Consider the following 12,525-nt stretch of genomic DNA (forward strand, 5'->3'; position numbering starts at 1 on the left):
GCAAGCCAGGTCACACTGAGGCCCCTGCCAAGCGCTCCTCGAGCCTCTGCTGGACAGAGCAGGAAGCTGCAGGAGGCTGTAGCCAGGGCTTGGCAATTTTTTTTCTCTAAAGGGCCAGATAGTAACTCTTCTAGGCTGTGCAGGACACACTGTCTCTGTGGAAATGACTCACCTTTGCCATTGTGTCATGAAAGCAGCCATAAATAACTGAATAAGCATGACTGTGTTCCAATAAAACTTTATTTACAGGGAATTCATAGTGCCTAAGTGCTGAGGAGGCAACCAGTGGTGGCTACTGTGACTAAGGTCACTTTGGAAAGTTTCTTCTATAACATTAGAGCTTCCCCTTGGGATGACAGGAAGACATCTGCATCTTCAGAGGTGACTCTCCCCACCTGTGGATGGAGGCATCTGGGGTGGGAAGCGAGAGCCGGAGCAAAGCCCGTGTGCAGGAATCACCCCAGCTACAGCGGGCCGGGTAGGATAACTGGAGTAGAGAAGGGTATAGATGGAGAGACCGGGTGTATTTCATTGCTCCCCAAACACAGGAAGCACTCCTATCTAAATCTATGCCTTTTACGGTGATGATCTGCTGGGAAACTTTGGGGCTAAGTAAATAATCACTCTACCCCCAGATATATCAAAAAAGAGAAAATAGATGTAATTTGTTCTGTAATTCCAGGTTAACAAATTAAACACAAATAAGAATGTTTTTCAGGTCCTAAATCTCACTACCAAAGCAAATGGGATGATTTTATTTGGCTCTTCTGGGGAAGGCTAAATCCTCCTGTGCAGTGAAATACCGGATCTCTATATAATTACTATCACAACATACAGCATTCTGTACACATAGAGGTTACTGCCTGGGCAAGAAGACTTCTAATAAGGGTGAGGCTCAATCACAGGTCATAACCTGCAGTCATTTGTCTGGTTTTTAATTATTCCAAGGTCAGACATGCCGCACTTTGCTTAAGAAACAAGCCATATTATCAGAACTACACTTTTTTTTTACACCCAGTGTTCTTGAAACCAATTGTCCATTATAAACATAAACCCCAAAGTAATATTGTCATATTGGTTAGCATCAAGTTGTCATTTTCTGGTCCCTATTACGGTAAAAAGAAATAATATCTATTCTATGTAGTAATACCTTCGGGACCGTGGCAAATTGGTTTTACTTGTATTGCTTATTTCTACCTTTAATGACACATTTAGTGCCTTTCTAAGAATCCTGCAAGCAGTACAATGAAAAGGAGAACAGCTGGTGCTGCTCTCTCTAGACTAACCTTTCTTTGAACCAGCTGCCAAGAATGCACTCCAAAGAATCTTAATGATGCCCAGCCACTTCATCTCCAGACCCCGTCCTGGAGCCATGGCTTGGGCAAAGTTCTCTTTGACTTTGTTGAAGGTTACCAAGTGAAACCTGTTCCATGAACTTCTGCAGTGAAAAAAAAAAGCTAAGCTGGAGAACCCCTTTGCAAACATTCATACAAGATGCATGTACTTAGTGATGTGCTAGTAAGAGTTTAACAACCAATTCTCTAGAAAGAAAAAGTCCTAGTTTGGTACTCTTGCAGATTTCCATGGTGTAAATACTCCAAACCATGGCCAATTTCTTGACCCCTATGATTCAACATCCTTGTGTCGGGAGTTGGAAAGAGAACGCACAGAGTCAATATTTAAATACAAAGGTTCTTCCCCAGTGTGACATATGAATACAGTGAGTGGCTGCAGGAAGGAGCTAGATTGTAGCCAAGGCAAGTCCCACTCCCTTTTTAACAGTCATGGACAGTCTCCTACAAAGTTTATAATACATTCAGGCTTTCTTTGCATCCTTTCTTAATTGGAGCCCTGGGGTAAATTTATCATCCAGACAGAACTTTTTTTTTTTTAATTGGAGAGAGAGAACGAGAAAGCGAGAGCGAGAGCGAGAGAGCGAGAGAGAGAGAGAGAGAGAGAGAGAGAGAGAGGGAGAGTGTGTGTGTGTTGGTTGCTCAGTTGTGTCCAACTTTTTGCAATCCCATGGACTGTAGCCTGCCAAGCTCCTCTGTCCCTGAAATTCTCCAGGCAAGAATACTTGAGTGGGGTTTCATTCCCTTCTCCAGGGGATCACCCAACCCAGGGATTGAACCCAGGTCTCCTGCATTGCAGGCAGATTCTTTTACATCTGAGCCACCAGGGAAACCTGTAATTGAAGTACAGTTGATTTATAATGTTATGTTAGTTTCAGGTGTACGGCAAAGTGATATATATACACATATATATTTAATGTGTGCATTAAATGTACACTCTTAATATACACACATATATATTCTTTTTAATATTTTCTAAGTTATTACAAAGTAACAAATAGAGTTCTCTGTACTACATACCAGGTCCTTGTTTATTTTATTTATAGTAGTATGTATCTATTAATCCCAAACTTTTAATTTATCCCTTACCATACTTTTATCAAAGAGTTAAGAATCAGTATGAACCTGTCTCAAAAAAAACATTATTCATGCAGTTCTCTTTAAAGACCATGCAGTGGACACATTGCTGTGACGAAGAAATCCTGTTGAATCCACTGAATTCAGGACAGTGACATGAGTTGTGTTCTCTCGCATCATCCTCCAGCGTTCCCTTCTACCCAGCAAATCCACTAACTGCAGTTTTTTCCCAGCTTTCTGAATTTTGTTGACAATCCTCACCCTGTCGTCTTTACTGTCTGTCTTACCTGTTGACCTGTCACTGTTGGTTTGGAAGGAGCTGCAGCTGTCAGCCTAGACTCCGTGAGTCCTGATTCCTTCACAAAAGATGAAGAAAGAAGGCACCTTTATTCCTAAAGTTTTCTTTAACAGTCTTCTACCAAGATTCTTCTTACTCAAATTGATGTACATGATTTCAGAATTATTCCAAATAGTCATATCCCTCTTTATTTGAATCAGTCACTTTTCATACTTTCAGCTGAGATAGAATTGTAGTGCTCTGAGTGAAAAAGCCTTTCGTAAAGTGGTCAGCACTAAGCTGTACATGGCCACCAAGAGGCCAGGAATGAGGAGGGGACTTGTAATCTGAAAACACAAATGGCGAGGACCATTCCCTTGTCAGGCTGTTGTTTCTGTTTTGCTTTGTTTTTGCTTTACAATATTCTCTTGAATCAGTGGGACCCTGTATCTTAGCAGGGGGAGCGCTGGCACAGGTAGCTCATTAGAGCAACCTCTCCAGGCTCATTCAAGAAGTAGGGGTTGAATGACTGAAGCTATGGGAAGCCAGCTTTCAGGATGCAGATTTCCAAACCTCCTTATTCAGCTCCTCACCCTACCACCTCCACCCCTAAGCAATGAGAGGTCCACTGTAATCAGCTAGTTTCCTGCAGAGAGAACATATGTATTGTGTGTAGATGGGGATCTGGGGAAGCAGCAGGGTAGAAAATATCTAGCTCCCTGGAGAAGGAAATGGCAACCCACTCTAGTACTCTTTTTTTTGGCGGGGCGGGGGTGGGGGGAGCACCCGGATATGAACCACACTCTAGTACTCTTGCCTGGAAAATCCAATGGACAGAGGAGCCCTGTAGGCTACAGTCCATGGGGTCGCAGAGAGTCGGACACGACTGAGTGACTTCAATAACAATAGTGTGTGACTTAAAAAAGCAATTTAAAAAAAAGAAGAAAGAAAATATCCAGCTTCTATCTCTAGTGGTGAAAGTATGGAAAAATAAGCGAATCGCTCCAGACAGGGGCAAGAGATTCCTGCAGGAGCAGGACTACGCCAGGTGATATTCTGGACATGCGAGGGGGAAGTATTCTTTTAGCTATAGCAGGGACTGGTTGGTACTAATGGCATTGCATTCACTAGGAGTAGGGGTGGCATATTCTAAGGTACACAACAGAGTCCCACATATCCTAAAAAGTTGTCACACCTTGACAGACATGAATGTGGGTCAAAGTACTGTTTGTAAATATCTGAGCTTACAAAGCAACTCCATGTAACCTGGGTGTAGACCCTGCTCCCCAAAAGTGTTTAAAGGAAGACGAAGCCAACTCTGACCATGCACTACTTACATGGTGTCATAACAAAAACAGAAGAAAAACAAGCAGCTTATCATTATAAATAAGATTTGCAGGTTTTTAAAAAGGAAAGACCTATCTTTATGGTTCAGAAACTGTTTACATGACTTCCAGAAATTTGGTCACAACATGTTTGCAGGAATTAAAAATAAAATTTTTAAAAAATATTTATTTGTTTGGCTGTACCAGGTCTTCGTTGTAGCACGTGAAATCTTTGTTGTGGCACATGGGATCCTTAGTTGTGTCATGTCAACTCTTAGTTGCAGTGTGTGGGATCTAGTTTCTGACCAGGAATTGAACCCAGGCCCCATGCATTGGGAATACAGAGTCTTAGCCACTGACCACAAGAGAAGTCCCCAAAATAAAATTTTTGAACATGTTTTTTGAAGTAAGGGCAAGATAGGGAAAACAGTGAATATCATTATAACCTCATTAGAGGTTCGTTACATATGAAAGAATTCTTTTGTTACTTCTCCACTCAAGGACACATGAAAGACATCTCCCACCCAACTAGGGGGTCTCCTGTGCTATGCAACGTGTCACAGGTTTAACAGCTGCTACAGTTAGCAGCAACGAGAGGGTACCGATTTGTCCCTGTTCTATTAGGACTTTACAGTCAATGTGATGTGTGGATAATGGGATGCAATAATGCAGGTCACCCCACAGTTTTGTGAAGGAAGAAAGGGCCCTGATGCCAGGCTAAAATAGGTTGGCAACTTATGGTGGCTTTGTTTTCCTATCTCTAGGGTGGATTCATGGCCACTGACAAATGCCCACTCTCTGTGGCCATCCCGAAAATAGCTCAATGACCGCAGGTTGCCAGGCAGCTGTATTCTGATGTCATTGCCCCAAGTGCCATTGCCAGAAGCCAATGTGAAACAACCACCAGCTCCTAATTCCAGCAGTTTCCAGTTAGCCATGACATTTAAGCAGCTGATAAAGCAGTCAAAAAGAGTTGGGTTCATTTCTCTTGTCATTTTTTAAATGTTTATTTTGATAAGAAAATGACCTTTAAAAAATGATGTTCATCATAAAAAACAGATCTCTGCATCACAGGCAGTTTTTTTAACCTTGAATATGATATGTAAGCATATGATTTATGTTGGTCAAACTTAAACACCTTTCTTTACAATCATGCTCTGGCATGTAGGACAGAAAAAGCGATGTGGACAAGTTGAGTGTGTGAGTAGGTAATTTTTATTGTAGTATTGGGGGGAGGTGGTAAAATGTGCTCTTCAGATTAATATAGGAAAACAAAATAAAAAGTTTATCCTGAAGAAAAAGTTCAAGACAGAACATTGTCTTCATCTTCCACTCTTTTGTATTGTACTCTGTGTTTAGGAACATAAAACTCTGAATAGGGAAAAGCTATGTTCCCACAGCAAACACAGTCACTTGCTGTACTTGAATATCATTGGAATGCCACACTTGTTTTTTAAATATTGTAAATGTAGAGTGGTGTGGAGTCATTTGGATACCAGTAAAGTGAATATAGGAGAATTACATATCCAGTTAGGTTACAGATCTGAAGAACTGATGCTTTTGAACTGTGGTGTTGGAGAAGACTCTTGAGAGTCCCTTGGACTGCAAGGAGATCCAACCAGTCCATCCTAAAGGAAATCAGTCCTTGATATTCATTGGAAGGACTGATGCTGAAGCTGAAACTCCAATACTTGGACTACCTGATGCAAAGAACTGATTCATTTGAAAAGACCCTGATGCTGGGAAAGATTGAAGGCAGGATGAGAAAGGGATGACAGATGATGAGATGGTTGGATGGCGTTAGCTAGTCAATGGACATGAGTTTGAGTAAACTCTGGGAGTTGGTGATGGACAGGGAGGCCCGGCCTGCTGCGGTCCATGGGGTCACAAAGAGTCGGACACGACTGAGCAACTGAACTGAACTGAACTGAACTGAAAGTGAATATGGGAGAATTAGATACCCACTTAGGTTACAGATCTGAAAATCTCAGGTTACCCGCCATAGTTGTCGGCTTAACACCAGTAGGCTCCTTCATCTGGTGACCACCCTGTAATCAAAGCTTCCATTTCCTTCTCATAGTTAATATTCAGCAGGAACAACTTCTGAAACCTTTGGACATCTTTATTATCTTCCAAGTGTGCCTGCATCATAGACTATATTTTCCGTTGCCTAGTAGCTAAAATCCGTATTGTGCTTTTGTATCTGATCCATACTGTCAAATATCACGTTTTGTAATATCAATATTTTATAATTATCTACATTTATTCCTAACATTGTTTTTAAATTACCTGTTAATACGCTACTAGGATGAATTCTGTGAATTTTTAAATGAACCATTTGGCGGAAGTAGTGTTAGTAATATGCACATACTGTGTTAGCCTTTAATATTACTGGATTTCTTGCCACTAGTCCTCTTCTCGGTTATTAGCAATGTTTAAAGTGCTGTTCTTTTAGATTTGAAGTTATACAGTGTGACAAGGGTACAGCTTCCTTCCTGTACCAGATTTGCACCCGACACACTGTCCACTCTTGATGAGAGGCATCGTTGATCAAGTAGCATATTGCACCATAAGCACACCTTCCCTCTGTGACACAACCTGAAGCCCTCTTTGTGGCATAATCAAAGAGACTAGCCTCTGATTTTAAACTCCTTAGAGCAGCCAGCTCCTCCTTCTAGCTGTCGATTTGAACATGTCCCCCACCTGTCGCTCCTGCCTGCTCTTCTCACCCCATGCCAGCCCACCGCTCCCTTGGTCCACAGACCAGCAGCCCCTCCCTCCCTTGAGGAGGTAAACTGGGTTCTTGGTCCTGGTCTTTGCACAAGCAATTTCAGATTCTTATTGAAGTAAGTCATTTTCACTGCCCTAAAAAACTAAAAGAATGAACCTTACATTTTCCATAAGGGAGAATTCCTCGTATTTGTAAAATACCTTAGCCAAAAATTGTTCTGAAGTCATGGCCCCATTTTCTGATCTGTAAATGAGCTTTCCATTACTCTTCAGAATCAGAATTAATGAGAGTCCTTCCATTCTCAAGGACTTTTTGTGGTTGTTGTTAGGAGGAGTATTTATTATGAATTTGCAGACATCTCTTGAAGGACTTTTGGGACACACTTGAACTGTAAAGTGTTAGCATATTTGGGATTCCTAAAGTACCATAAAAGCTTAGTGTTATTTATATCTTCTTACATAAAAAGTGTACACACATATTAATACCACTTTGAATGGAATATCTCTGCTGTTAACAGTAGTCTGGTACTTGTGTTGATAAAGTCAAAATGAAACCACATTTGGAAGTGGCATAAGATTGGAACACCTTTTTTTTTTCTGGGTCAAGGTATTGATTAAGGTAACACCTTGGCAAGTGGTAACTCCATGGCACATGGGATTTAACTCAGTGTGTTGACAAAGAACGTCTTTGAATGATACTTCTTCTGTTGTTGCTACTCATTGGGTTTGATATACTGTAAACCCTGCCGCCAAAATACAGTACCCTGTTCTTGTGTGATACAGTGTGTGTGCATGTATATGTGTGTATGTAGCTTCATGAACTTTGTACTTTATCATACCCTTTGAGAGAAACATCATCAATACTTCTGGAAACCATTGATATTTATTTGCTGTCCTGAGTTGGTAACCCTGTATGCTGTTGGTCAGTATCCTACCTCGTACACACGAAGAGTGACTTGTGACCAGTTCATAGTAGAATAGGTTTTTCCAATAGCACATGCTACACCCCACATAACAGTTATAAAGTCTTGATTTTTTTTTCTCCCTGAAAATTCATGACTGGGAGGAAAAGAAAGCTAAGAGACTTTATGTATGTATGCATATTTATATAAGTATATATATGCGTGTACATGCAGTCGCTTTCCATCTCTTAACTAGAAAACCACTTTCCCGGGTCTCAGAAACACATGCCAGAGACACATATTTAAATGAGAGAGACAAAGGCTTATTTAAATTATATTTTTTTTGTTGTGTGTATGTTTGATCAAAATAATTGTCTTGTGTAATTGATAGTGTACATATTATTGGCTGTCACCAGTTTAATAAGTTAGCAAGGTGATATAATGAAAGGCATTCTGCTAGAATTACTTTGATTGAATTGCAACTTTTTGGTGTTCTCCTGTGTATTTTTGACCTGTGCCGTAGTACATATAATTCTTTCTCAGACTTTATCAGACCTCCCATGCTGTTAAGTGAATGGGTGGAATGGTAGCTTGCAAGCAGTTCATTCACCCCTAAAGAAAACACTCGCGGGTCACAACATATAACCCCTATTATAACCACAGCTGCAGATGGGTTTCTAGAAAGTCCTGAACATCAAGTTCACATAGCTTCTTAAAATTCCCCTACTTCATAACTCAAAAAATTTCAGTAAGAGAAAGACTCTGATGTAATTAATAATCTGTTTCTCTCCCTCCCCCCAATTAAGGTCAAAAAATATTTTGAACTTGAACCACTTGCACGTGGAAAACGCTGGATTCTGCAGCCCTGCTCACTGGATGACATGGAGGCACTGAAAGACAGCTTCTCTCAGCTGATAAATTTGTTAGAAGAAAAGGACCATGAAGCTGTAAGAATGTGAAATCTGGTGAAGAAAATGGGTTCCCACAAGGCCTTGAACCTATCATGTTAGTTTCCCCTTTTAATTTTATTTTGGTATCAAGACTGTAATGGCTTCAGATCTGTTTCCTTCCAGTTATCTCAAACTCTCATTTCTCTATTAAAGTGAATATTCTGTAAATCAGGTGACTTACCATCGGCATTACCGTCAAGTACACACTACTGAGAGAGAATTTATTCTCTGTTTACCACTAATTATCTTCACCTCATGTCTCTTCCTTCTGTTGTTCTAAGCGGCTCTTCTCTGTGCTAAAATGGATGGAATTTGTGGCTCATAGAAATCAATCCCTTAGAGGACTCAGGGAGACTGAGAACCTTGGCTCGTTTACCCTGGGTTTGGGGTAGAGTGTTGTGTGACTGGCATTCCCCATAATATGTGTATCATTTTCAAAGTCTCTTGGTGGTTTTATCTTTTTTTAAGTTCTTTGTGTACTGGCCTTACAGCATATGGGAAAAAATAAGCACCAGAAACTTCAGTTAATCACCTTATCAGAAAGGAATATCCTTGCCATAGTAAAATTGACTTCAAAGAACTTAAAGACAAGATGCCTAATTTTTTTTTTTTTTTACATCTAAAGTCTCCCTCAGTCCCCTCTCCCTCAGTCCACTCTTTGTTAAGAGCAAAGATATTATTTCCTTTTTTGAGAAGAGAGGAAATTTAGGCACAGTGCATGAATCACTGATTACTATTTCATCAAGTCCTCAAATATTTTTTTAATGGAAAAATTACTCAACATTAAGTCAAGCTGCAGTGTAATATGTTTCTGAAAATCTTTTTCTAAAAATCTTATGTCTGATCTAAATAGAGAAAGTAATTTTTAAAATAATAGACAAAACTTTTTAAAAACAGCCAAATGAAGTATAGTTTATACTGGCTAGGGCTTAAGCTGGTGTGGATTTGACAAAGATAATAAAGGCAGAATCATCTGTGTAGTCATTCAGTAAGTGCTAATGTAGTTTAATGGAGTCTGTCAATGTCTCCATCCAGTAATTAAAGGTCTATCAGTATTTCTATTATAAACCTCTATTTTCAGGGGTTTCAGTATGCCCTTAAAAATGTGCTAGGGCTGCAGCAAATAATTTTAAGGCCTAGATTCAGTCTTTGGAACGGTTTTTTTGTTTTGTTTTGTTTTTTGCATTTAGTTTAAATGATAAAATTACACAGAGATAAATGTACAGTTTTACCAAGTTTTGGCACCTTTGACTTTTTCTAAATCAGGAATAATCTATGGATACTGAAGTTAATGGATAAAATACCCTTTGGCACATTTTGTAGATTTTTGACCATTTAAACTGCAAAGTGAACAAATGAGAGAAAACTGCTCCTTTCACCTGAGCAATAACAACATGTTTGGAATTTTTTTTCCATTGACTGATTCCCAAATACCACAGACTTGCATTCTATTACAAGGTGATGTAATACCTTGTAATTCTCCAGAAGATATATGTCATTCAGATACAGTTTTTGTGGTTTGATCTTGTGGGTAAATTTTAAGGAAATCATTACCTTTGAAACGTCGAACACTTCTTGTAAGCTTTCTTTTTTTTTTTTTAGTGAAATGGATCAGAAAAGATTCATATTCAGATTTGGTCTGCAGCATCCTGGAATATTTTTAAAATGTAACCCATGAGCAGCACAAAACTTTTTTTCCGATGACCACTTGCACAATTCCTGCTTCTGTTTTGTCCTGTTGTGCTCATCTTCCATGAAAAATAAATGATTATTAGGCGTTGCTTTCTCTGCAAGTTCATTAAATGTAGAATGTTGTCTTTCTAAGATAGCGTAGCTGAGTGCTCCTAAGCCATCTGTTAAATGACTTCCCGTTATCTGTGTGTATGTTCATGTGTGCGCCAGGGATGGGCTTCTTCTCAGACCCACGACTGTCTGCAGTGTCTCAGCCGTCAGAATGAAAACATTATCAATCAGTACCCAACAACAGCTGTTTTTGACAAGTTTCTGTCTGACGCCTAATGCTTTACAACTGTCAATAAGGCTCCCTCTTTGTCTAGCAGTTCAGAGCTCGCCGTCTTGCTGCTTCCATGCGGCATCCTGTCCTTGTAACCCTAGAATTTGCTGTGTTTGGGAAATCCACTTGGTGGGAGGGGAGGGGGCTTGGACGGACATGGGTGGGTGGGAGGGTGGCGTGCGTGGTCTGTCATATTCCCACTTTCATGTAAAGTGCCACAGGTGTCTTAGTTTGCATATTTGAATATTATATAGGAAAAACAGTCTGTTATGTATTTCTTCACTTAGCTTCTTGTTATATTTATGGAAGTTACCAGTTTTTGTACCTTCTTAGCTCAAGCAGTTGCCTTTTTGTAATGGCAATTAATTTATATGACAGAACTTTGTATCTCCTGTAGTTTACAGTATCAGTTGCTAACTAACTGCCATATTGCCCTGTCTTTCTATTAAAAAATTCTGTATCTATACTTAAAGGTTAACAGATTCGTGTGGACAATTGCCAGGCAAGAAGAACTCGTTTTGTCCGTGATTTATATGATTTCCACTCTCTTCAAGTGAAAATAAACGCTGAGTAGAATTGATGTTTTCAGACTGACTCCTTCCAACTTTAGCATTTGGGAGTCCCAGATTTCTGTTTACATTTGTGTTGCCTGTTTAAGTCTTCAAAATAAGTTCTGCCGCTCTTGGGTCAAAACAAATGATTAATTCACATTGCCTTTGAAGCCATTGTGAAAACCTTAAGAGACAAAAAAAGAAAGGGAAAAAAAAAAGCACAAGGGTCTTTTCCAGTTGGTTTGTCTTCGGCAGCAATTTACTTTCATTGGAGCCATTCCTTCAGAATGAGTGAGCACAATCGAGACGTTAATGTCAGATGTCATCCTTCAATCAAAGCATCATTTTATAATATTTGTTGTAAAAGCAACTTTCTAAGAGTAGCTGTTTGGTGCAATGAATCTTGTCCTTTAATGTGGATTGATGCCCCAAAGAAGTAAGTATTTTTAAGTGACTCAAGAGGAAATGCTGTGTATTTACAGGTCCATCCTTAAGGGTAAGAGTATTCTGTAAAAGAAAAATTAAAAGATAGATGGATGAAGAAGCTAAAGAAAAAAGGGAGGGGAAAAATACATGATAGAAAATGAAAAATACAATCCCCAACTCTTGTTTGGTCCCAACATTATCCTGACAGATTATTCAACTGCACAGAAAGCTTACAACACGTCATGTCTAAGCTAGGAACCAACCAGCCTTCCTGGTTTTGTTTCCAAGGTAGGCAATTAGCATTTACCAAATTCCTAAGCACTTCAGACATATCCAAGCAAAATGTGGACAAAGCTGTAAGATTTGCAGCAAATGGGGTTTTCTTAAAACTGTGCAGATGGAATATTCAGACTCCAGTGGAAATCTAATATTCATGCCTGGCTTTATCCTCTTTATAATTTTAGAGTGCATTTTCATTAACCTCCTGACCTAATGGTGCAAACAGAAAGAAAAAGATATGTGGAGGGGGCGGGAAGTGGGAGTTCCCCTTGGGGATCCCTCCTTTTCAATGCATTTTGAGGGAAGGATAAAACTTTAGGAGAATGGAGATTCCCTGCCATCTTTTTCCCAGCCTGGGTCCTAGAGATCTGAAGTTCATGCTGTGAAATGCATTATCACATCATGTTGGGAATTCCTGGATCCCAAGGGTTCACAACTTTTGGTCCCCACTGAGTCAGCATGATTAAATGATTTGCATCTCAGGGTTAAATGTTTTCCAGCTTGGATGCAGGGAGTGACTGATGAGCCCATTTTGGCACCCTGCCCCACCCCCCTTGGACTGATTTAGGAACATGAAAAGGATCCCTGTGAGACCCAGAAGCCTTAGATGGGATATCAGTTTCCCCTCCCCTTTTCCCATAT

At 39.9% G+C, this 12,525-nt stretch overlaps 1 protein-coding gene across 3 annotated transcripts in view; it reads left to right on the plus strand.

Annotated features, from left to right (window-relative positions):
• The window catches only part of ARL15 (ADP ribosylation factor like GTPase 15), a 491,463-nt gene that overhangs the window by 450,717 nt on the left and 28,221 nt on the right, over positions 1 to 12,525 (plus strand). The window contains exons 5-6 of one of the 3 annotated variants that reach the window (XM_018065559.1): positions 8,470 to 8,668; positions 10,216 to 11,207. In XM_018065559.1, coding sequence (XP_017921048.1) covers positions 8,470 to 8,622 — 153 coding nt within the window. In that variant the 3' untranslated portion in view covers positions 8,623 to 8,668; positions 10,216 to 11,207. Of the gene's footprint in view, positions 1 to 8,469; positions 11,208 to 12,525 lie in introns of those variants that run through there. The other 2 variants (XM_018065561.1, XM_013972780.2) reach the window with 2 other exon arrangements.

This window comes from Capra hircus, chromosome 20, assembly GCF_001704415.2.
Source record: "Capra hircus breed San Clemente chromosome 20, ASM170441v1, whole genome shotgun sequence".
In the NCBI taxonomy this organism is placed as follows: Eukaryota; Metazoa; Chordata; class Mammalia; order Artiodactyla; family Bovidae; genus Capra; species Capra hircus.